At 38.8% G+C, this 26,406-nt stretch overlaps 1 protein-coding gene across 1 annotated transcript; it reads left to right on the top strand.

Moving 5' to 3' along the window:
* Nucleotides 1-24,552, top strand: MTPAP (mitochondrial poly(A) polymerase). The gene is made up of 9 exons (XM_020990508.2): nt 1-201; nt 5,957-6,129; nt 7,270-7,503; nt 8,196-8,420; nt 13,874-14,085; nt 17,474-17,700; nt 19,894-19,986; nt 22,787-22,860; nt 23,470-24,552. Exons 1-9 carry the CDS (start codon nt 54-56, stop codon nt 23,824-23,826), a joined length of 1,743 nt encoding a protein of 580 aa, XP_020846167.1. The 5' UTR covers nt 1-53; the 3' UTR covers nt 23,827-24,552.
* Nucleotides 24,553-26,406: the final 1,854 nt, after the last annotated feature.

Here is a 26,406-nt window from a genome sequence, read left to right on the forward strand (position 1 = left end):
CTGACCTTTCCTCTTTGCTCCTTTCCCCTCCCCCATCCCGGCAACAAGCGGCGATGGCGGCCCGCGTGGGCTTGATGACCCGTCTACCTCTGTGCGCCCAGGGAAGGGGCCGATTCCTTGACTGTCTCCACCGGCACCTCAGTTCTCCCGGAACTGCCATCCTCAAAAGAGAAGAGCTGCCTGGGGGGAGCGTGGAGCCAGGTGAGTAGGGGCGGCCGGTTATCTCCGGCCATCCCTCGTCTGCGTATCGGGGATGGCGGGGGAGCGTGGGACGCTCGCGGCCAGGAGGCGGGGCCTCCCTTAGCCCCGCTCCTCCGGGCCTGTCTGGGGGTGGGGTGGGGGGTGAGTCTGGGCTCTGTGGCCCCTTGGGGTAGAGGGGACGGGCCCAGCCTGGGCCTTCTCGGTCCTGGGCCGAGGGTTCCTCCCCCACCCTTGCTGACCTTGGAGCCGCCCCTTAACTTCTGTGGACCCCTCTTTCCTCCAGGGGTGGTGTTGGGGGAGTTCCAGGGCTGGACCCCCCCCACCCCACCCGGAGACCCTAGATACGTGGGTCCCAAACCCACACCGGACCGTCCCGCAGAGCCCCAGGGCTTCAGGTTGGGACGGCATCCACTGGAGCCTTCAGCTTCCCACGAAGACTGGTCTGTGAAGGCATCCAAGTGGCAGGAAGACCTGAGTTCAAATGTGGCCCCAGACACTTACCAGCTGTGTGACCCAGGGAAAGTCACGGAACTGCCTGCCTCACTTTCCACATCTGTAAAATGGGCATATCGGGAAAGGTTGTGAGGATGACATGAGATCATATTTGTAAAGCACCTGGGAAGTAGTAGGCACTATGTAAGTACTAGCTGTTGTTGATACTGATAGTATTATTGATCAGATCTGTTTCTATTAGACCCATTTAATATCCTTCTAGGTATAATTTTAAGTGGTAATAGTAAAGCATTCTTCCCTTGTCATCCTAGAGTTAAGTGAATTAGTATTTTTCCCCAAAGAAAATGGAGTGCCTTTACTGATACCACCAGGGCCTCAATCAATAAATATTAATTAGCCATCTACTGTATTACAAACAAACAATTTTTATTGAGTGAGCTTATGGAAAGCCTGAACTTGAAAGAATTGGTATCGCTTTTCAGTGGTGTTTCACTGTAGGCATTAATTTTGTATTGTGAGCTGGTAGCTGGTTCCTCTTGTTAAAAACTCCAAGGTCTAATCCGGAATAGAGTAACAAATGATTTCTGTAAACTGACTAACCCATTAATTTCCATCTTGAGGTTTTTTGTGTCTTTTTAAAATTACATGGAAAGGAATATACTGGAATAATAAACAAGAGTCATATTAGAAAAGTCCAGTGGTTTAAAAAAGGCCCAGAACAGTCTTTACTAAATTATAGGAAAATTTCCCCTCTCAGGTTCTCTGAAAGGAACAAAACAGTCATTGAGATGTCGTCTTATGGCAAATATTCTTCAGGAGTGCATAGTGTGGGAGGACACCCATTTGGGTTCAGAGCCTAGGTAGTAGGCTGGTGATTTTGAACATGTTGAATTGACTGATAGGGATAGTTCAGTTTTCCTCTTGGTATCATTAAGATAATTTTACTGAGTAAAATTTCTGGATTGAGAAGCAGCTTGGGATAATAAATAGAAGACTGGCTTAGGAGTCAGGGAGACCTGGTTTCAAGTACTGCCTCTGACACACATGAGCTGTGTGGCAATGGTTTCATTCAGAGAGTGTTGAACTTGAGGTGCTGAATTTGGGGTTAGAGAACTCAGACCCAAATCCCAACTCTGCAACTTACTGTCTATATTATGGCCTTGGGCAGGACAAGTCACTTAACCCCTCTAGGCTTTTGTTCCCTTTTCTGTAAATGAGTAGGTTAGACTGGATGACCTTCTGGCTTTAAATCCCTGTTCCTAAAGTTAACCTCCATGCCCAGGTAACTCTTTAAGCAATAATAACAATAATAATTAGCATTTGTTACACTTTAAGGTTTACAGAGAGGACTTTACAAATACTGTCTTATTTTATCCTTACAACAACCCTGAGAGTTACTTCATTTTACGGATGTTTATTTTATGGATGAGGAAACTGAGACAAAAAAAAGTTAGGTAACTTGGCTTATGGTCACACAGCTAGTAAATGTCTGAGGCTGGATTTGAACTTAGGTCTTCCTGATTCCGGATCTAGTGCTCTACTCATTTTGCCACCTAACTACCTCTAAATTGTAGTTCCTGATCTGTATTAATGAAGTCATTAGTTCCCAAACCCCCCACCAAAACAAAAATAAAAAGAAACATTGCACAGTAACATTTATAGGCAATAAAAAAATCTTGTCTGCATTACTTAAATTTTTTAAAAGAGGGTAATTTCATATTATTAACAGCTAGTCCTGGAATCTTAGCATTGAAAGAGATATTAGTTATTATCTAGTCCAACCTGCTACCATGTTCAGCAGTCCTCTTTAAAATATCTCTGACACACAGGGTGTCTGAACAGGTACAGTGATGGAATGCTTAGTGCTCATAAGCTAGTAGTTCTATTCTGGGATTGCTCTAATTGGTAGAAAGTTCTTCCTCACTTTGGGCTTAATGCTATCTCCCTGATACTACTACTGGTTCATTCTAATTCTTCCCTTTGGAGCCCTACAGAAAGTCATCTCTTTTCTGTATTAGATAGAGCTCTGGATCTCTCTCTCTCTCTCTCTCTCTCTCTCTCTCTCTCTCTCTCTCTCTCTCTCTCTCTCTCTCTCTCTCTCTCTCTCTCTCTCTCTCTCTCTCTCCCTCTCTCCCCCTCTCTCCACCTCTCCCCCCCTGCCTATCTCTTTCCCTGTCTTCCTTTCTCCATCTCCTTCCCTCCCTCCCTCTGTCTCCCTCCCTTGCTCTCTTCTTGAAGTTTGCTGTGTCCCACTATAAGCATCCTTTTCCAAAGCAAACATTCCTTTTTCCTTCAATCATTCCTTGAGTGACATGGTTTCCAATTATTACTTCAGGTACTGAGGACCTACAATTAGGGTCACATGTAGTTTAGCAGCTTCTACTTTAAAGGAGTTGAGAGCTTGGAATACAATATTCCAGAAGGCAAAGGAGATGTGAAGAATACCTTAGCCAGCAAAACAGTAGAACTCCATAGGGCAAAAAATGGAGCTTTAGTGAAATAGAGGACTTCCAAATCTTCCTGATAAAAAGGCCAGAGCTATGTAGAAACTTTGAATTTCAAGCACAGGAGTGAAGAGAGATATATAATGGTAAACATGAAAGACTGAGCAAAGATAAACTACTTATATTCTAATAGGAGAAGATTATTGTCAACAGGCAATCACAACTTCACAAAACTTAATGTGAAAACTAGGTTTATTACAAGAGAAATGGATCTGCATGTGGAACCCAAAGAGTGCACAATCCATACAGAAGTTTGCATTTTTGTAACAGTAGGACAAAGGGAGGAAGAAAAGCAAATTAGGAGGGGGAAAGGTGCAGTAAAGATGGGAAAAGGACAAAAACCCTCTTGAAGGGAGGGGGAGCAAGGTGATGGTAAATGCCAAATTCTTTTCCCTTGGGAACTGCTAGGTCTGTCTATGTGTCTGTCTTGCTACTGGAAGCAGATGGCTCTGGAAGAGAGTGAGGCTGGTGACTTTGCACAGCCCTGCCTCACTTAAATCCAATTCACTTGCAAATCAAGACATCACCTTCCTGATTGCATTGGTCCTTTTAAGAAAACGGAGTGAACCACAAAATTAGACTAGAAAGATAGGTGGTCTCCTTATCTATATGGGTCCAAGCTGCACAAGCAGTTTCTCAGTCTAATACAGTCTACCTGTCACCTATCTTGACTCCCAGGGACGCACAGGGAGTCTAGCTTGGGATGCAAACAACACATTATGTCAGCTCAGGGTGAGTTTTATCCTTGACACATTCAGGGCCTCCTCTGTACTCTGCGTCCACTGTTTCTGGAAAATATGGCAACTCAAAAAGACAAGTTTAGGGTTCCCCTTAACTTTATATGTATGACGTCTCTGAACTCTATCATCATCAGGGGTCATAGAAAGAAGTCTAATTAGACAGAAGGCCTGTGAGTGGTTATGTTAGATCTTAAAAGTTTTGAAAGAAGAATGGTAAGGGAAGGGTTGGGGGTGGAGCTGGGAAGGGAAAGGAATGTTAAAATTATTTCACCATCTGAGTGCCCAAGTAAAAGTCTGTACATACAAGAAGGGATAGTGAAAATGTTCAGTACTTGAACCTCTCTCTTATATTTGAACTGGTCAAAGGAAAGAAGAATACACATATCCAGAGAGAGAGAGAATTGGGTACAGACGTACATTTCATTCAGCAGGGTGGGAAAGGAGAGAAGGGAAAATTAAAGGAAAGGTAGATTAAGGGAGGGTTTAGTCCTAAGCAAAACAAACTCTAAGGGGGTACAAAGATATTTATGCCTCTTTTTGAGGTGGCATAGAATTGGAATCTGAGGTTGTGCCCATTGTTTTGGGGAATGACTGAATAGGTTACGATATATGAGTGTGTGCTGTTGAGTGTAAGAAATGAAGATCGTTTCAGAGATGCCTGGAGAGACTTGTATGAACTAATGCAGAGTGAAGTGAAGAGAACCAGGAGAATGATTTGTGTGGTAGAGACTAATAGCTTTGAAAGATTTAGGAACTCTGAGCAGTATAATGACCAGCTGCAGACTGGTGGCAAGACATGCTGTAACTGCTGTGGGAATTCGTTTTGCTTGACTATGCTTGTTTGTGACGGCGGTTTTGTTTCTTTTTCATTTTCAGTTGAGGGCTTGAGGAACAGGAGGCAGAAAGGGTAGATTTTTGCTGTCTGAAAAAAATAAAAATTAATTTTAAAAAAATTTAATGGGTTCAGTTTTGTACACTTGAGTTTGCAGTGTCTGTTGGACATCTGGTCTGAAGTGTAACATAGGCAGTTAGTGATGCTCATCTAACATATCAGGGGTCCTTGCCAGATTTGTGTCATTTGTTCCCATTTTGTTGCTGCCACGAAAAGTGCTAGAAATGGTTTTAGTGTACATAAATACTTTCCTTCAGTTGTTGATCCCTTTTTATCAAGGTAGTGGGGTCACTGGATAGAGTAGTTACTTTAAAGAAGAAAAACTAACTCGAGTCCTTAGGTGTTTTTATTGGTCTGCAGAATGGGCATATTGGCCCTGTCTACATTTTTCTTAAAGATTTTCTTTGCTTCCTCTGGCTTAGGTAAGCCTATAACTAAATACTCAGATCTTTGGCCAGAAAAAAAATTTCTCATGAAAAACTTACCAGTAGAAAAGAGAGGCAATTTATTACCTTTTTTCTTTTACCTCATTTACTTTTGCCTTAAATTCACACACACACACATATTTTTCTCTGGGCATATAATAAGTTGCATAGCATATTGGCTTCTGTGAGATACCCACACACACATGTATTTGTAATGAGAAATTGTATTTTCCTTTTTTTGTTCACAGTTCATCAAATTTTGTAGAGTTCACTCCATGGGCACTATAGATAAATATAATAGTTTAAAACAAGGACTCTGGAGGATTCTAATGATAGCTCCATGGGAAGGTTGACACAATGTGGAAGGAGACAAAAATAGACCTGTTTAGTATTGTGATTGTAACTTTAAGCTACACTCATTTTATAAGTTTTCCTCTTAAGCTGCCAAAATACTCCTTTTGTGGAGGAAAGGAGGATCCAGGTCTGTGATTTTCTTGATAGAGGGAGCTTTCAGTTTGTAAATGCCTTCACCAGTGACTGCCCTATAACTTATAGTTTTAGACATTTTGGGGGGGGGGTGTTGTGAAGCTAAGGGACTTGACTACAGTTACGTAAGTAGTGTCTGTAAGAAGCTGGACTGGTACCGAGGTCTTTGTGACTCTAGTGCTATCTACATAGTCTCTTCAAAGTACAGATTAAATGTTACTTTTGTGAGGGAAAATGTTTTTGTCTTTTTCATAGGCCTGCAAGAGAAGCCCAACAACAAGACTTTTTCTGAGGTGCAAAAAGAAAGACGAGAGCAAGCACAAAGGTCCATTTTAATAAGCTGCCCCAAGGAAGTTCCTGAGAAAAAGCTTCTGAAGCATTTGTGTCGGCATGGAGAAATCACTAACCATTTCTTCTTCGAAAGCTTTGTAAGTTCTCAGGATGTTCAGAGTTTGAGAGGATACTTGACCAAGTGAGGAAACAAAGTGAACTTCATGAAGAAGCATGTAGTTATGCTCTTAGATTTCTTAAGCAGCTCAGTCACTGCTTTGGATTTTGTTCAGCAAAAGGAGTGCATTTCTTTCTTCTTTTAAAGAATGGTATTTTATTTCTTTCAGTTACATGTAAAGACAATTTTTAACATTAATTTTTTAAATAAGATTTTGAGTTTCAGATTTTTATTTTTCCATCCTCCCTAAGAAAGTAAGCAATAGATTATACACGTGCATTCATGTAAAACATCTTTCAATATTAGTTATGTTGTGAAAGAAGAAACAGGACAAAAGGAAAAAAATAAAGTGAAAATAGTATGCGTCTTATCAGCGTTCACAGACTCCCGTCAGTTTTTTCTCTGGATTTGGATAGCAGTTTCCATCATGAGTCTTTTGGAATTGTCTTGAATCATTGTATTGCTGAGGAGAGCCAAGTCAGTCATAGTTGATCATCACACTGTGTTGCTGTTACTGTGTAACAGTCTTCTAAAAGGAGTGTATTTCTGCCAAATGATACAGATCTATAGGATTCTTTGTATTTGACTACTGAGGTTTATGTGTATTAATATTTTTGTTTGTTTGTTTTGGGCTAGGCAGTGGGGTTAAGTGACTTGTCCGGGGTCACATAGCTAGTAAGTGTTATGTGTCTGAAGCCAAATTTGAATTCAGGTCCTGCTGAATCCAAGGCCTGTCCTCTATCCACTGCGCCACCTAGATGCCCCCATGTGTATTAATTTTACAACAAATAGAAATTGTAACTGCAGGATTCATCATTTATAAGTAACAGTAACTATCTGATTCAGGGTCAGAGATGGACCGATTTTTTTGCGGTTTATTCAGAATATTTTCCTAACATGTTTGTCCTCTATCCCTATCTTTATGTGAAAGTACAAAATAGTAAGAAATTTGTGAAAAGAGAAAGATTTAAAGGGGGAAAATATATATAACTTAGTAATTACATTAAAATGTAAGTTGATAATGTGAGTGATTAAGAACCAAAAAGAAAGTGACTTTCAGTCTATTTCCATATAATTCTTGTTCTTATATTTGTGGCTTTTTTTCCTCTTTTTTAAATAGGGAATTCATGCTGTTATAGAGTTTTCCAGAAAGGAAAGTATAGCTTCACTACAGGATGCAACTCTTATCCCTCGTGGAGAAACAGAGTTTCCTATTCCTTTTAAATCTCGTTTCTTTCATTTAAACTTGAAGAATCCATCAAACCAAACTTCAGATGGGACTCTTGTACAATGTAGTAACCAGTCTAGCCCTTTAAATGCGGATCTTATCCAGAGGCTTTGTAATGCAGAAAGTGTAAGTTCTGTATTTTTACTTGTGTTTTTGCAGGTATGTAGGAATAATAAGATGCACTGTTTTAAAGGTAACTAAGTAATAGATATCTTGGTAACTATACTGATGGTATATTTGGTAAATATACAGTTCAGGAAACTGGAAATTTTGCTTGTGTAATTTGAAACACCTTGCCCATTTCTGCTGTACCTTAACCTTTAAACTTGGCTTCTAATCTTCTTTTTAAAAATTAATATTATTAATCTCATTAAAATTTTCTAACCCCAAACATTTTTATTTCTTTGTAAAAAAAATAGTGTTTTATTGGCTTTTGATTTTCTTAAATTGTTATCTTTGTTGTTCTTTGCATTACTTCTTTATTTTAATTTTCCCAAAAATAGTTTAGTTCTTTGCCAGAGGTTTTTTGTTTTGTGTTTTTTTTTTCCTTCGGATGGTTGTTTCTTAGAAAAAGGTGTGATTGTAATTCTGGTCTTCATTTTTCCACTTTAATTATTGTTTCAGAGAATATTAAGGGATACTGGTGGGCTTTTTTTTTAGCTTTAGAGATAAATAATTCAAGAATTTAAACGTAATCCTTAGAAAACAACCAGATCACTAGCATTAACAAATTATAAATTTTTTTTAAAAAGTCATTTAATTGACTTGTTCCTTTTGTCATTTCTTGAGTTTTGTGTGTCTCTGTTTTGGTCAGCTAGGTAGAAGGCCAAATAAACACACTCATGAGGACATTACAAATAACAGAGGAGAATATTAGGCTTCGATACCTTACCTGCTCTCTCATTGAGGATATTGCAGCGGCATATTTTCCATCTTGTACTGTCAAACCATTTGGCTCATCAGTAAACAGCTTTGGGAAACTAGGATGTGATTTGGACATGTTTTTGGACCTGGATGACATTGGGAAAAACAGTGCTGCAAAGGTAAGTATGAATCTGTCTTTCTATGCTGTTAACAGGTTTTTTTTTAAATTAAGAAATTAATCAACAAAGGGAAATGATTGAATTTAGATTAACTAGCATTTTGGAAGGCCATCAGTGTGTTTAAAAATTTTCAGTGAGTCTTTAAGAGGAGAGAAGCAGGGAGTTAGGAGCTGATTATGCAGTAGGAAGCATATCATGAGTAAATGGAGGGTTCTCAGTCATTGGGTGACCTCTCCAGAGCTGCTTATTTTGATGGAATTGCCAGCATAGGCAATAAGAACTATTTTAGGACTTTCTGAATAATTCAGTAAAAGAATTTAGGAGAAAAATACCGAAAGGAGGAAGCTGGGAAATTTGGTGTTGTTGAGGAGAAGTTTTGAACTTTCGTCTCACACTGAAAAATTAAAGGAAGATTTCAGAGAAAGTTTTTATGGAGCCCTTGTTAGCTAATTTAGTACTACATTTTCTATAGATTTAAGGTACAGGAAAACTTTCACTTTGTAACCTTTCTAAATAGAATAGAATACTTTGAGATTTTAGATTTTAAGAATAGGAAATGAAAGGATAGAACACTTGTTGGGTATGTCCTACAGGGGATTGTATTTTTCAGATATGTTTTTTGAGTAGTTGACTACTGAAGTCCCTTCCAAGTACTGGAATTTTGTGATTCTGTGAAAATTGAAGTTCTTTTTTACTATTTAAAATACAGCAAATGTTCTTCATCTGATGTATTGAGCTTTGAAGTAGTTTAAATTTAATATCTATATCTATAAAGATTATAAATGAAATTTAAATGCTATTGATATGATTAGTTTAGAGTTTTTGCTAGTGTTATATTCTTTATCTTTCTACCTACCTTCTTTTAAGGAAGGCATGTGAATTGGTGGATTTAAGGAGCAGATTAGGAACTTAGTGGTTCTAATTACTCTTCTGCTTTTCTTCATTCTAGTGAGCAAACTACCTAATCTTCATGTTCCTTCGTTAAGTTCCCAACTTTTGAATGGGGTTAATAGTACTAGCTCCATGTAAGAATTGTTATGAGGAATGTTTAGTTTTTTAATTATGAGGAATAGTTAATAAATCTTAGTTTTGAGAAACTCCAATGTGAATTTGAAAACTGTAAAAAATCATATTTCTACAGAGTGAAAACTATTGCCTGTTGCTTTTCTGACTCCTTGGAAGAATTGTTCTGACATATAAAATAGAACAAAATAATTTCAGAAATACCTTATCTTTGCTCATAATCGAGATGACTTTATTTTTTGGAGGCAGTTGGGATTGAGTGACTTGTCCAGGATCATATACCTAATAAGTGTGTGAGATCTGATTTAAATTCAAGTCTTCCTGACTCCAGGGCTGGTGCACTGTCTACTGTACCACCTAGCAAAAACTGGAACTTCAAAAGTTGGATTGATTCTGTAAAAAGTCTATTAAGGCCTATGTAATCCAAGCTCACTCCCAACCAGAAATTGAGTTCACATTCTAACCCTGCCTTTGCTTCCATTCATCAAATCAATTTTACACACCCATGTTTCCCCCGTCAGTAAAATATCCTCACTTGATTCTGCCTTCTTGTTCCTGTATCTCTCTTCCCCTTTTTGCATCTAAATGCTTTTTAAAAATCTGTTTATACTAGGTATTTTTTCCCCCTTTTGCTTACTTGTGAACCCTTTTCAGTCTGGTTTCTGATCTTATCATTTAACTGAAATTGCTCATTCCAAATTTAATGGTTTTTTTCTCACTGCTTGTCCTTCTTAACCTATTTGTAACGTGTGACCTGGCTGAAAACCCTCTGCTCCTGGATGCTCTCTTCTCTGCCAGGTGTTCATGACAGCATTCTCTCCTGGTTCACCTTGACGTGTCTGACTGCTCTTTCTCAAACTCCTAGTTTGGATCTTCATGCAGGTCACACCCACTGACTGGGTATCCCCTCAAGGTTCCATCATGGGCCCTGTGTAGGATAATGTCCAAACTGTTGTGATTTCATCACCTCATATGGGTTTAGTTGTTGATGTACGAATCTCAAATTCAGCATGTCCAAAAGAGAGACCGTTACCTTTCCTCCTCAGACCCTATCCTCTTTCTAACTTTTCCTCTTATTGTCAAGTGCACCACATCCTTCCAGCCACCCAGGCTTGCCCACACTCACCTCATGTATCTGATCCCTTGTCAGATGTTGTCATTTCTGTATTCACATCTCTTGTGTAAATCTACTTCTTTCCACTCATAAAGCTACCACCCTGGTATAGACCATCGTTGTCTCTCCCTACACTATTGCAGTATCCTTTTAATTGGTCTCCTGTCCTGGGCCCTCTCCCTCTTATTGGGAAAGTGATTTTCCTAGGTCACATGTTTCTCTTCCCACTACCCCCACACCAATTCAATAAACTCCAGTGCCTCCCTGTTACCTACATGATCAAATAGGAACACTTATGTTGGGCATTTAAAGTCCTCCACAACTGGCCTCCTCCTGTCTTTCTAACCTTTACTCTACTCCCATCCCCACATTCTACCCTGTAGCCATGCTGGGTTGCTCTAGCTGTCCTGGACCAGGGCACTTCTGATTCTGTTCCTTTGGACTGGCTGTTCTTCATGACTGGAATTCTCTCCTTCACCTCTCCCTCCTAGTTTCTCTGGCTTTTTTTAATCCTCAGTTCAAATACCACCTTCCCTAAGAAGCCTTTCCAAATTGTTCCCCCTTTTTCCTCCTCCCCTTCCTTCTGTAGTTGCCTTCCATTTATACTGTTTGTATTATATATGTATATAGTTAATTGCATGTTGAGGTCAGGGAGCATGTTTTTGTATCCCGAGTGCTAAGTAGAAGAAGCTTGTTGACTGAATGACTTTAGTAATATTAATTCATATAATCATGCAATCTTTAAGTTAGAACAGACCTCAAAAGTCGTACAGTCTAACCTCTATCTGAAGTATGAACTTCCTCAATCAATTAACAAACATTTGTTAAGCCCTTGCTATGTACCAAGTCCTGTGAGGTGTTGTGAATGCCCCCACAAAAGCAAGACAGTATCAGTCCTCACAGAATTTTTATTTTGTGAAAAGACAATATTCCCAACAAAATAGTCATTGAGATTTTGATGCGTTGAATGATATATGTCACTGTTGTTTCCGTAACTATAGAATTTGGTATCACTTTTCTACATTAATTGATTTGGTTTCATCTTCTCTGTATTTCGTCATCTTCTCTATATTTCTAAACCATTTAGTTTGTAACAATGTTTGGAATTTCTGTTGCCTAAAGATGACCCTGCTATTTCCAAGTAGAAAATAGAGACGAGGTGAATTACAGTGGTGCTCCATTTATTATACCGGTATTAGGAGTTAGAAATAATCATATAGATATTGGGAAATAGCATAAAGTATTAGAAAGAGCAGTGTGCTAGAGCCAGTCCAGATCTGACCCTAGTTAGGTCTGTGATATTTCGGAAATTGCTTAATTACTCTCAAGTGAGCTTTTTCTCTCTATGTAGAGATAAACTTAAAGATACCTTGTGTCTCTGATAGGGTAGGACAAAGCCCTGCTTTTGCCAGCTTTAGTGCTGCACTTGATGTCCTTGCCACAAGTAGAGTGGTGACAATGTCTGAACATGGGGGCAGCATGATGTATCGAGCTGACTTGAGAATTAGGAAGTCCTGGGTTCAAGTCCTGCCTCTGACTCGACTCATTTAATATCTTAGGACCCTAGACAACCTTTAAAACTTGGGGCAGCTAGGTGGTGCAGTGGATAGAGCACCAGCCCTGGAGTCAGGAGGACCTGAGTTCAAATCTGGCCTCGGATACTTGACACTAGCTGTGCGACCCTGGGCAAGTCACTTAACCCCATTGCCTAGCCAAAAAACAAAAAGCTTAGAGTTTTGCAGAGCAGCTACACTACTGTGTTGGTAGAATTTTCTTATCAGCTATTACTTAAGCCAATAAAATCCTTTTTATCCATGATAACTAAAATCCCACCTTCTGCCAGAAGCCTTCCCTTACCCCTTTTAATTCTAGCTCTTTCCCTTTATTAATTATTACCTAATTATCCTGTATGTAGCTTACTTTGTGTATATTTGTTTGCATGTTCTCTTTTCCGTTAGATTGTAAGCTCTTTGGGGACGGTGACTTTTTTTTTCTGCTTTTTGTTTCCCCAACTCTTATCACAGTGTTTGGCACATGGTAGGGACTTAATAAATATTTGTTGATTGATAATGATTGAATGCCCTCCCTTTGACAAACTTTCTACTTCCCTTGTTGTTGTTGAGTTGTTTCAGTGGTATCTAACCCTTCTGGACCCTATTTGAGGTTTTCTTGGAGAAGATGCTTGGTTTGCCATTTCCTTCTCCAGCTCTTTTTACAGATGAGAAAACTGAGACAAACAGGGTTAAGTGACTTGCCTAGGGTCATGCAGCTAGTAAGGGTGAGGCTAGATTTGAATTCAGGAAGATGAATCTTCCTTACTCCAGAACTGGTTCTCTGACCACTATGCCGCCTAGCTGCCCTCCTGCTTTCCTTACTTCTTCTTGAAGAGGCACTGTGTATTCAGTGCCTCTCTCTGCTCCATACAGGCTTTGTGACTACGTAACACTTAGTGTCCCAGGCAGCTGTCTTAAGACTCAGGAAGTTGGGTTATCAGATTGCCTCAGTGGAGGGAGATTTCATGCCAGGAGATCCCTGCTGGGATGACATCACAGGTCCATCTGAGATGGGTGCCATCTCCTCCCACTTGTTTTTCCTTCATTTGACAGGCAGTAAATGCCAGTTGTGTGCAGAATATCATCTTTAGCCTTGTTTGAGATAATTTTGTATTTTCCTGCTCCTTAATTGCCATCCACTTTTATCATGGTCCCTATTTTCCTTATTCCCTTTCTAGGCTTTTTTTCTTTTTCTTTCTTTCTTTCTTTCCTTTTTTTTTTTTTGAGGAAAGGAGCTAGAAAAGCAATGTCTCTTTTATGTGTCAAAATAAGAAAAACTTAGGGGAACTACAAAAACACTTTAAAGTAGGGCATAGCTGACTTAGAGATTTTCTAAAAGTAACAGCAACCTTTTTTTCTCTTCTTCAATAAAGAACTCTCAAGCAAAAGAAAAACTGCTGATAAAAGAAATCAGTAGAGGAAATAACATGTTATTGGGGGTTTTGAGTAACATGTTGGGTGTGTTGAGGTGGGTTTGACTTTAAAAACCTTTGTAGTAGAAAAGGGCTTGTGATGTAATGGTAAGGCATGATATCTAAAGTATGTGACATTGTGTGGATAGTACATTAACTAAAAGGTAAACTTTTATTTACTAGTATTTTATAAATTTGGGGAAATGTGATTTTAAAATATTTTTATTTTTAAAAATTTCTAATTGCATTAAGAATGTTGATTTTTTTTTCGAAAATAACTCAAAATACCTCTTCAAAATAATTGTAAATGTCTTTTTAAGGAACTAATGTTTACATATGTATTTTTGTTAGACAGCAGGACCATTTTTAATGGAATATCAAGTGAAAAATGTACCTTCTGAAAGGTGGGCCACTCAGAAGATTCTAGCTGTGATTGGAGAATGCCTAGATAACTTTGGTCCAGGCTGTGTCAGTGTGCAGAAGATACTACATGCTCGCTGTCCTCTGGTGAGGTTCTCTCATCAGGGGTCTGGTTTTCAGTGTGATTTGACTGCTAATAATAGGTATGATTTCCAGAATTTGTCATTTTACATATCTCAGCATGATAATTTTAAAACTCAAACAGATATTTGGGTGTTTTGCAAAATGTATTAAATGTTTTTAATCTTGTACCAGTCATTTGATGCTCCTGAAGCACAGGTGTTATGATTTATGACCTAGCTCTTCTTTAGGCAGAACAGAACATTGAAAAAGCTAATATTCATTATTGGGAGGAGACTTGTTGTTCTTACTAGTACAATTTGACAAAAGAGTGTATGTAGAAAGTGCCTATTTATAGTCTTTACTATCAAGCTGTCAAATGACAGCTAGCTTTCTCACTCCTCTATCGCTTATAAGTCCAGTCATTTGTACTAAACAGATGTTGACTTTGTTTCTTTTTTATGGATTTAGGTCAGGTTATGTTGTGTTCTGTGATGTGATGTTATGTTATGTTATGTTATATATTAGGTCAGGCAATGTAGAGTTGGCTTCTGTTCTTGAGGTATATTTAGATGTACTCAGCATATTTATTAGCCCAAATTCCGTGTTGTTTAGTACTCAAAAATCTATAGACTATTTTAGTTAAAAAAAAAAAAGACAAGTTTTCATACAAAGAATTCTTTGCAGCACTTCTCAGTAAGTAAAGTGATATTAAGTTCGTTGTTTGCATCTTACTCTCATGGATGTGTTTCAGTTTTACTTTCATTTCAGTTTATTCATCAGTGATTACGTAAATGTAATGAAGATGACTGATAGTTTGAGAAAATCCAGTCTAGAATTATTCTTGGAAATTGGGGGTTAGGGGTTTGTTTTTAGTGAAAATAGTTGGCGGATTCCATGAGATAAAAATTTAATCAGTAAACTTATCATGGATTTCACTTTCATAAATGGTTGGAGTTTTATGTGTACTGCAAATGTATATAGCTTTCTTACCTGGTAATCTTCAAGTAAAATAAAATAACTATTTCATAATCTTGGGGAGTTTTCTGCTAAACCAAGATTTTTTCCCAAACCTTGATAGTATTACTACATTTAATATGTAGGTCTTAAAATATGACATAAGTACACTTACCTTTACTTGTAAAATTATTCTCTCCCTTATCAGTACAGGTTTTTTAAAAAATTGTGTTTCAGGACTGTTATTTTACTGCAAAAATGTGTCATCCCTAGTTTATAGAATTTGGCCTTTGGCTAAATTTTATTTTGTTAAATACAAAAAGACACAATTGCCTTGAGCCTGTTGTTAAATGTGTATTCTTTTTTTTTTTTTTTTGGTGAGGCAGTTTGGGTTAAGTGACTTGCTCCAAGTCACACAACTAGTGAGTGTTATGTGTCTCAGACCGAATTTGAACTCAGGTCCTCCTGACTCCAAGGCCGGTGCCCTGTTGACTGTGCCACCTAGCCGCCCCCAAAAGTGTACTCCTCTTGATCCTTCCTCTACCTCAGCTACATAAAGTGAATTTTATGGACATTGTGAAAATGCTTATCATTCTGAAAGAGTTATGAGCCCTCCATTGGTTCTTTTAGTACTTGCAGCACATTATAAATGGTTTTGAATGAATCTTTGTTTTATATTTTTTATTTGGAGAAGCTCCAATTAATTATTAACAATATGAGAATTTAATGAAAATAGATTTTAAAATCTAGTTCCTTACTAATTTTACTTTATATCAAACTAGTTTAATAGTTTTTCATGTAAATATTGGGCTTATGAAATTTTTAATTGTTTTAGAAAGTACATTGAAAGTTATTAAAACCTTTAGTGCTATTCAGTGAGAAAGATGTTTACCTCAGTTTTTCACCCTGGTTTGTCTCTCTGTAGACGATCAATGCTTCTCAGCCTTTTCTTATATGAAGATCATTTTTTGACATGAAAAGACTTTGAAACCCCTGAGTAGTATTAGTGCTGTTATTAGCATCCATCGATTATATATAATGACAAAAATTACTTTGAATTTGGTAATATTTTGAAATGAATTTACATTTTATAATCACAGCAGCACCCACAAATCATTGGAAAAACAGTACTACATAGATCCAGAAGCCATTCAGTCTGTGAAGGGTGGTAATTGAGAACCACTACACTAAATGTAGGACTTATAAAATCAGGCATGCTTTCTAATAACCTTGATTTAGAAATAGAAACGAATGTCTTTAGTCATTGGAGGGTATTCAAAATAGTGAGTTATTGTATTGTACTAAATACTTCAGTTCATTTGATGTTTAATGTTGAGAACAAAAATCCTTAATATTCCCAAATTATGAATATTGTTTTGCAGTACAAAATTTAAAAAATACAACAAGTACTGAGCATTTAATCATTTATCATCAGCTGTCATGTTTTTGCTTGAGATAATTCTGTGAGGTATAGTACTCCATTTTAATTTGAAGTATTGTACTAGATGCCACAGAGACATCTTAAGCTCACCATGTGCAAAACTGAGCTGGTTATCTATCTTTGCCCCTCACAACCACCTCCCCTTTTCCAAGCTGTAGGAGGCCACCAACCTTCCAGGCTCTCACTGGCCCTTACCCCACATGTCTAGTCTTGATAGGCCTACTTTCACATCATTTCTTGTTCAACTCTCTACTCACCAAACATCACCTTAATTATCACTCTAGCCTAAACTATTACAGTGGCCTACTTATTGGTCCCCTTGTCTCAAGTCTCTCATGACTACAGTTCATCTTTTATAGTGGTACCAAAGCTCAGATCTGACCATGCCACTCCCTTCCCAATGTTGAGTGTTGGATAGATATAGATTCCTCTGTTTAGGTTTTAAATCCACTCACAACCTGTGCTCAATCTGTCTTAGTAATTTAATTGGGCATTACTCCCCATCTTGTACTCTGATCCAGCTAATCTAACTTTCCTCCATTTCTCACACACATGCTCTTTCTCCCTTCTCTTTGCCTTTGCACTGGCCATCCCACATGCCTAAAATGTGCTCCTTGCTTAGCCCTTCTCTTCCTTTAAGATGCAGTATAAGCACTAGTTTCTGCATGAAAACTTTTCTGATTGTTCATATGGCAAGTACCCTCCCTCCCAAACCGCTTTATGTTTGGCTGCTTTGTATTTATTGACTTTGTATTTATGCTGTGTATATTAATGTGTATACTTGTCTCCCCTATAAAAATATAAACTAATTGGAAGTAGGGATTCTTTCATTCTTAGTACTTGTTTCCCCAGGGCCTAGCACAGTGCTTGGCTCATAGACTCATAATAAATACTTGTTTAGTGATGGATTTAATTATCTTATTGTAGATAGAATTTGTTAAACTATTTAGATATGTTCAACCATTTTTCTTACTTAGAATGGATTTTGAATTAAATAAAAAATTTTTTTTTATAAAACTCTAGTACTTCTGATAGTTGAAACTTCTTTTAAAAATGTTTGTGCTTTCATTTAGGATTGCCATGAAAAGTTCAGAACTCCTGTACATATATGGTACCCTGGATTCCCGAGTAAGAGCTCTGGTGTTTAGTGTACGGTGCTGGGCACGTCAGCATGGCTTGACAAGTAGTATTCCTGGTGCCTGGCTAACAAATTTCTCCCTTACAATCATGGTCATCTTTTTCCTTCAGAAAAGATGTCCTTCAGTCCTTCCATCTCTAGACTATCTAAAAAATCTAGCAGGTAAGAATAGAAGCTATTTTCTTTTTCTTCTCTCTTTAATATTTTTTATTAACTAGGTAATCATTTGCCATTACTAAATACCTTATGAATCTGAATATGAAGATCCATTTACTTTGTCCCTACTAGTGGGCAAGAGAACAAATGATTTGTGTCAGCGGGCCTTTGGAGCTCCTCAGTAGATCTGGATCAGAGAATAAAACAAGACACCTTTACTAGCTGCTTGAGTTGATCTGACTCCTACAGTTTCTAAAGGAACTTGGACAAGAAGATTCCCTGAGAGTCCACCAGCCTAACCTCTGATTGAGTCAGATCTTAAAGGCTGACTAGGGGCTAGGATCCACTGGGACTTCTTCAGGCTGAACCTATTGCCTTATTGGCCTTGGGAAACTTTCAGTTCTTTGGGGTTGTCAGTGGGTCTTCCATGCATGTCATAGCCTGGCAATTTTATTGTTGTTGCCATTACAGTATTTCTAAAAATAGTCTGATAACCTGCTGAGCTCTCACAACAGCCGAGAGGACAATAGAACTTTGCAGCTTCAATCTGTGAAGTCAGGTTTGACATCATCAATGTAACACTTCTATCCACAGATGCCACATTTTATGTTCACAGTTGTTTCACTGGTGAACCATTTTTAATATGAAATGGATTAGCAAGAGTGATTTGAGAAAAAGACTCCTTAAATAGGTTTGTAGAATTTTAGAGCATAGAGGAGTCTTTAAAGATTTTTTTATCCCGTCCATTTATTTTATAGATAAAGGAACTTCCCTGTTTCTCTTGAGAGCCCTTCATCCCTCTAGTCATTCAGTCTTGTAACTTTGGTGTTATACTTGATTTCCCATTCTTCCTCTCCCCACATATTCAATCAGTTGCCAGTTCTTGTCATTTTTATCACCATAATCCTAGACTTAACTTCCTGATTGGTCTCCCTTTCTCAGTTCTGTCCCCTCTTCAGTTAATCTGACACACAACTGCCGAAATGATTTAATGTGTAGTTTTGACTATGTCCTCTTTTCAGTAAACTCCACTGATTTCCTACTGCTTTGAGGATGAAATATAAACTTTTCTGTTTAGTTTTTTAAGCCCTGACCCCAGCTCACTTTCACAACCTTGTCATATCTTACTTCCCTTCCCGTACTCTGTTGTATAGCCCAAACTTTTTGCTATTTCTCACATATAATGCTCCATCTCCTATCTTTGAACCCTTGTAGTGACTGTCCCCCAAAATGCGTTCAGATATCACTTCTCCCTCTGAGGATCTCATTTTTCCTTCAAAACTCTGCTCAAATGAGCTAGGCTGGTGGAGTGGGAACAGTGCTTGACATGAACTCAGGAGAGACCTGACAGCCCCATTTTCTTGATGGCTGTGTGACTGTGACCCTCACTGCACCTTGGTTTCCTTATCTGTAGAATGGAGACAATGGTATCTGACATCAGAGTTGTTAAGCTCAGGTGACCCTATGTATGCAAAGCCCTTTTCAGTATCAACGTCCATTAGTTATTAATAATAGGGACAGCAATAATGAATGAAAACGCCTTTATTAGGTTCATGCTTTGTATAAAGCCTTGTGCCAAACCCTGGGGATACAAACAGAAAAGCAAGATAGGCACTCCTGACAAGGAGATGTCATGTAGAAGAGTTTTAGCTACCAGGCAAATGGTATAAATCTTCTCAAATGTCATTTCCATTGATAAAACAGTATCTGTTTCTGATGTAGAGCCATTTGAAAGTGCTAAGGACTTTGGTGATGAAAACTTTCTTTTCTGGGTCTTCAGCAGCTCTGGCTGCCGAGAAGACAGGCTGTAGCACCTGCACAGACAGTTTATGGGTCCCCTTTCACAAAGGTTGCTCCTCTGAACAGTAACTTCAGAGGCTGAGCTGGTGGTCGGGTAGGCCTCTTCCCAGGCCTTGGCAACCTGTTGCTAATATTTGGTCATTGGTGTTGGTGGTCAGGAATGGAAGGGCCTTCTCCACCATAGTTATTCCTCTCAGTCCTAGTAATCAGAGTCCAGACTGGAAGTATGAACTGCCCTTCAGAAGTAAGTTGGTAAATACAAACCTTATTCTCAGTGTTCAAGTTATTAATAACAAAAGACACTCACTTCTTGTGCTTATTTTGAATGGTACAAATCACGGGTCTTTTTACAAAGAAGGAAACTATTATAAAATAATTTTCACTTTTGCCTTTTTTTAGATGCAAGAGATAAATGTGTAATAGAAGGCAATGACTGTACAGTTGTTAGTAACTTGAACAGAATTAAACCTTCAGAAAACACAGAAACTCTAGGTAAGCAGTATACTAATATTTTCAAAAGAATAATTAAAAGTTTTTTGTTGCTTTATCCACTGAATATTTATTGAGCACTTATGAACTAAATGATCAAAAACAAGCAGTCGGTCAACAATTATAAAGCACTTACTATGTACCAGGCACTGTGCTAAGCACTGGGGATACAAAAAGAGGCCGAAGACAGTCCTTGCTTTCAAGGAGTTCACAATCTGCTAGGGGGGACCACAAGCAAACAATTTGTATGCATAAGCTGTATACAGGGCAAACAGGAAATAATTAAGAGGGAATGCACCAGAATTAGGAAGGGTTGAAAAAGGCGTCCTGTAAAAAGTGGGATTTTAGTTGAGACTTGAAGGAAGCCAGTAGCTAGAGATGAGGAGGGAGAATATTCCAGGAATGGAGGACAGCAGAGGTAGAGCATCTTGTTCATAGAACTGCAAGGAGGCCGGCGTCACGGGACTTTGAAGAGCACATGGTGGGAGATAAGGTAAAAGAAGACTGGGAGGGAGTGGGAGAGGGAGAAAGAGGGAGGCACGGGAGTTTAGTGAGTGGAGGGAGTGACATGGTGGGATTCCTGCTTTAGGAACATCACCGGTGGCTGAGTGGAGAATGGATTGGAGTGAGGAGAGACTTGAGGCAAACGGGTGAAAATTGACAGATTTTTGGCGAGGGATTGGATGAATAGTGAAAAGTTGAGGATGACTCTTGGGTTGGGAACCTGGGTGGGGCACTGGCACAGTGGTGCCCTCAACAATAATAGGAAGTGGGGAAAGATAATGAGTTCCATTTTGGACATGTTGAGTTTTAAGATGTCTGCTGGACATCTACTTCAAGGTGTCTGAGAGGCAGTTGGAGGTGCAAGATTGGAGGTCAGAGAGGTCAAGGCAGAATTGGTAGATTTGAGAATCTACCTTTGAGCATAATTAAATTCATAGAACTAATGAGATCACCAAGTGAAGCAGTGCAGAGGGAGAAGAGAGCCCAGAACAGAACCCTTTAGGCCCATACAGTTAGTGGGTGTGACCTGGATGAGGATCCAGCAAAGGAAATCGAAATAGGTGAGGTAGGAGGAGATAAATAAGAGACGAGAGTGGTGCTCCAAAAACCTAGAGAGAAGAGAGTATGAAGAAAGAGTGATCAATAGTATCAAAGGGTATGGAGAGGTCAAAGAGAATGAGGATTACTAAAAGGCCATTGGATTTGGGGGTTAGAAGGTCATTGTGAATTTGGAGAGAGCAGTTTTGTGGAATGATGAGATTGGGAACCACAGTGTAGGGGATTAAGAAGAGTGAAAGGAGAGGAAAGTGCCTTTTGTAGATGATCTTCTCAAATTGTGAAGTCACAAAGGGCAGAAGAGATAGAAGATGATAGGATCCAGTGAGGTTTTCTGAGGAGTTTGGGGAGACATGAGCGTTTTTGTAGGCAGCAGGGAAGACCCATAGACAGGGAAAGCTTGAAGGTAAGGGACAGACTAAGGGTCACAGAGGGGACAGTCTTTTGGAGGAGATGGGAACAAACTGTGAGAGAGTGAAAGGATGAACAAGAAATTACCCATAGAAAGCTTGCACCATAGAGGGGAGGTGAGAGGTGCATATAGAAAGAGTATAATCCAGCTGGAATATAATCAGGGTAGAACGTTAGATAAAGGTCAGTCAGAGATTTGAGCGAAGTGCTTTGGGAATTCAGAGAAAAAAGATGATTTCCAGCTACAGGATCAGAGGAGGCTTCTTCGAAGAGTGGTATTTACACTGAACCTTGAAAGAGGGAGAAACTGGATAGGTGCAATTGGGGTGGCAGTGGGGCTATTCCAGTTGAGGGAAATAGTGTGAACAAAGTGGAGAAAGTATTCCAGGAACCATTAAGTCATTGGACGTGGAATGAGGGCAGTGTTAGATGGCAAATTAACTCAGTGAGGTTGGTTAGGGCAAAATCATGAAGGGCTTTGAATATCAGTCTAAGGAATTGACCTACATCTGGCTGATACTGGGGACCCATTACAGAATTTTGAGTGTTAGGATGAAATAGGATCATAGATTTAAAGCAGGAAGAGATCTTAGAAGCTATCCAGTCCAACCATAGCATCTTACATTTGAGGAAGCTACGAAGTCATATGAATTGACTTGTCAGGGATTGCCCAGTTAGAAAGTGGCAGAGGCAGGCTCTCTCCGAGGTGCCTCCTTTGGAGAAGGCTGTGTGTGGCTGCTGTATGGACAGACAGACTGGAGAAAAGAGACCAAGGAAGTCCAGGCTTACAGGCTTGGGTTGGTGATGACTCTGGACATAGTCATTGAAGGAGGTTAGGGGAGTATCCTAGAGAGACTCCAGAGGTAGACCTGACAGGAGTTGACAAATGACTGAATGTAAAAGAAGGCAAAGCTGTGGAGGGTGAATGAGTACTGATTTATCATGGAAACAAAGTCCAGAAAGAGTATGAGGGAGAAGGCCAGCAGGGAGAGGTCAAAGAGAAAAGACCATTGGAATTGGAAACTAACATGATACGATAGGATGCTAGAACAGTTGGAAGAACAGTGGGGGCCGAGGAAGGGAGTCATAGGCAGGTGGAGGCACCAACTGTGACATTCTCCTTCCAGACCAGGAAGTGAAGGAGAGTTGGTTGGGGGAGGAATCACAGGGTTTGTAGGCAGTGCAGGTGCAAGAGAGGAGTGGCTAATAAGAGTGACAGTCCGGAGGAGAGCATGAAGCAGTGGTGGCGAGGGGCCCGTGTGCTGGGTTCTTTAGTTACTACTTTATCTGAAGCAATTGTTCCTATTTATTTCTATTTCACTTTTTCTTCCAGATATCTTACTGTGTCAATTTTTTGAATATTTTGGAAATTTTTCTTTTAATAAAAATTCTATAAACATCCGAAAGGTAAGTGTGTATGCATTGATCCTTTATTATTGATGACCTTATCTGTCACATCTTCAGTTGTTGAAACATATGTTTTAATACACAAAATAGATGTGTAAGCATGGTGGTGCTAAGTACTAGCTGTCATTATTTAATTTGAATTTTTGAGTGTGCTTAAGGGGTTCAGATTAATAGGTATGTTTCTATTAAGTATCCTTTACAGAAATACTTTTTGCCTATTAACAAGAATGTCATCTCCTGTTCTACCATTCACCTTTTTTCTTCCTTCTCAACTGTTGCATGCCAAGTAGATTGTTATAATTCTTATGAATTCCTTACTCGTTGATTGATTGATTCCTGGAATTACCCTTCAGAGCTACTGATACCTCATAAGCATAGTTTGTCATTCCCCAAAGAAGCATATAAAGAGAATTTCCATAAAACTGTAGGGTTTTCGTCCAGGTTAATACATTGAGTAATTTTCTCTATGCAATAAATTTCTACATTCAATATAACCACTGTTGGAATGTGACATCAGTATTAATGCATTTATTAAGTTAAGCAAAGTCCTCTTGTTTTTAAGCACTCCATATATGTATGCATATTTTTTCTTTTAAAAAAATTTTATAGGGAAAGGAACAAAACAAGCCTGACTCTTCTCCTATACACATTCAAAATCCCTTTGAACCCGCTCTTAACGTCAGCAGAAATGTTAATGAAAGTCAGCTGGAAAGATTTGTACATCTGGCCAGAGAAAGTGCTTGGATTTTACAAGAGGACAAAGGTCAATCTTCAAAATCAAGTCACCACCCTTGGGGCCTGGCAGCCCTGCTGCAACCATTTGTATTGAATAAATCCAAAGCCAAGAAGCCAGGGAGAGGACCAACAAGTGAAGCAGTAAGAAAGTTGTTAGAGTCCATAAAGGCTGACTCCACAAAACATTCAGCAGCTACCAGGGAGAAAAGAAGTATTAGCACTCAGTCATGAGGCCTGTTTACTTTCTTTTAAGAATTGATTATGTCCAATAAAAAATGTACTTGAAATACAGTGGAAAACTGACCTCAGCCTTCCACAAGTTTCAACTTTGGTTTATTCTTTGCATCTGACCCAGCTCAATATACCTGACTCGGAGCATCCACATCTAGCTTTATCCATCAGCCGTGTGAGGCGAAAGCCAAATACTGTTTATAGAATGAAACAAAATGACAAAAGAGAAAAAAAAAGTTGAGGAATAAGAAAATGGATGGACAACAGAGGGATGGTACCACTTTCTTTTAGGAAAATCACAACTTAAAAAGCAGTTCGTTGCCTACAGTGCCACTAGTGTTATTGACTGAAAATTATTTTAAATTTTAAGACTTCTAACCATGTTCATGGCTATTTTTACTATACTTAAAATGCAATACAGCATTTAGGATTTGTTAGGGTTGTTAAAATTTAGTAGGGTATTATTCACTTTAATAATACTATTAATTACTTTAAAATGAATCAAAACAAATGGGTTCTGCTTTCCATGTTAAGGGTCCATGTTAAGGAATGAATAAATGGCTGGGGAGTAAGGAGAATAATAAATTATTCGGCCACAAATTTATAGGTGTATTCAACCCAGATGTTGTTATTTTTGGTGTGTTATTGTTAATCTTTTTCAAATTATGATACCATATTACTTGCTTTTTTCAGAATCAAAAGAATAAAACTCGCCACTATAATGTATTCCTTCCTGTTTGCTTTTGAGAAACCTTTTGTAGAAAATCAAGTGTTTTAAATGTAGTTCCTACTACATTCCTTGTAGAATCAGGTTCACTCTTCCTTAATTTCTTTCTACCATATAGCAGTTTCTGAAATCCAAGGTCTTTCAACATTCTGAGTATGTTGAAAATATTTTTCCATTTAAATTGTGAAGAGAGACTTAATAAACTCTACCAGGGAGAGAGCATTTACACAGTAACAAAATTGCTGTGAAGGAAAAAAAAATCTGTCCACAATAGAGGCATACAATTGTGCTGTTTGGTCTCATGTTTGAAAAGAACAAACAAACAGCAGAATTATTTTTATGTAGACAGAATCAGTAAATTTTCCAGTCATCTGTGTAGTTTGGGAGCATTCTACTGGACTGATAATTGTTACTGGGAACTAATAGGTTTTTTTTTTAAAGCAAAAATCTTTAATTTACTAAAATTGTTTGAAGGATGTGTTTGAGTGTGTGTTGCTTTGACCGATGAAAGCTTACGTTTGACATATTCTTGTTATATCAGTGATGTTAAGTCCCTTATATGTTAAAGTGGGAAGGGGTCTTAGAAGCCATCCAGTCCAACCATAGTATCTTACATATGAGGAAGCTGAGGTCCTGACAGATGAAGTGACTTGTCAGGGGTTGCCCAGTTAGAAAATGGCAGAGGTGGTCTCTCCTTCTGTCTGTGCTGCCGCCTCCCTCTGTTTCCCAGACAGACTGGGGGGTAGAGACCAAGGTAATCCAGGCTTACAGGCTTGGGTTAGTGATGGCTCTGAACATAGGCATAATTAATAGGACAACTTTGACTACTTATTTCTTTTGAATGTCTTTTCTATTTAGTAATATTTGAGATTGCTTATGTTAAAATGGGAAGCCATTTCAATCAGCATATCTGTGAACCAAATAATACTATGCATTCTTTATCTCCTATTCCAGCTTATAGTAGCTATAATTGAAAAGATTCTGGAAGAATGTTTTTTCTGTCTTTTTCTTAATTAATAGGCATTACTGTTGCTTTTCCATCTCACTTTGTTACTTTCATCCACTTTGATTTTCATGAAGTAAAATAAAAATCAAGAGGTATGGTGTGGTAGATAGAGGGCCAGGGTTGATCTCAGGGGATTGAGTTCAAATCCTGCCTCTGACATAGTAACTATTTGACCTAGGGTAAGACTCTTCATCTCTCACTGAGCCAGACAACTCTTGAAGACTATTAAGTTACAAAGTATGGAACTCTCCTGAACTCCAGTCCAAAATCTCTGATTGCTTACTGTGTATTTCAAGCTGGATATCCCATATACATCTCAAACTCATTTCTAAAATAGAACTCATTATCTTTCTCCTTAAAGCCTATCCCTCTTCCTTATTTCTATGGAAAGGTATCACCATTCTCCTAGTCATCCAGGATTTCAATCTAGGAGTCATTCTCAACTCTTCACTCATTCATATTCTACCCCCTATCTGCCACCTGCATCCCTCCAAATCCAGTCAGTTGCCAAGTTTTGTTGATGCTACATCCTCAACGTCTCTTAAAAAGGCTCTTAGTTCTACTCATACTACAACCAGCCCAGTTTAGCTCCTTGTCACTTCTCACTGGAGCTTTTTGTATTAGCTTCCTGATTGCCCCCCCCAACATCCAAACCCTTCTCTTTCCAGTACGTGCACTCCTCTGCAGCTTTGACCGTATCTCTGAAGCTCAAGAAACTTCAGTGGCTTCCCACAGCTGCTCGAGCCTCATAGACCCCCTCTGTCCTTTAGAGCCCCTCCTTTCTGCCTTCAGCCCAAACTGACGACACCTGACTTCTCACAAACTGTGCTTCAGCCAAACGGACCTA

This window comes from Phascolarctos cinereus, unplaced genomic scaffold, assembly GCF_003287225.1.
Source record: "Phascolarctos cinereus isolate Bilbo 61053 unplaced genomic scaffold, phaCin_HiC Scaffold_1;HRSCAF=81, whole genome shotgun sequence".
Classification (NCBI taxonomy): domain Eukaryota; kingdom Metazoa; phylum Chordata; class Mammalia; order Diprotodontia; family Phascolarctidae; genus Phascolarctos; species Phascolarctos cinereus.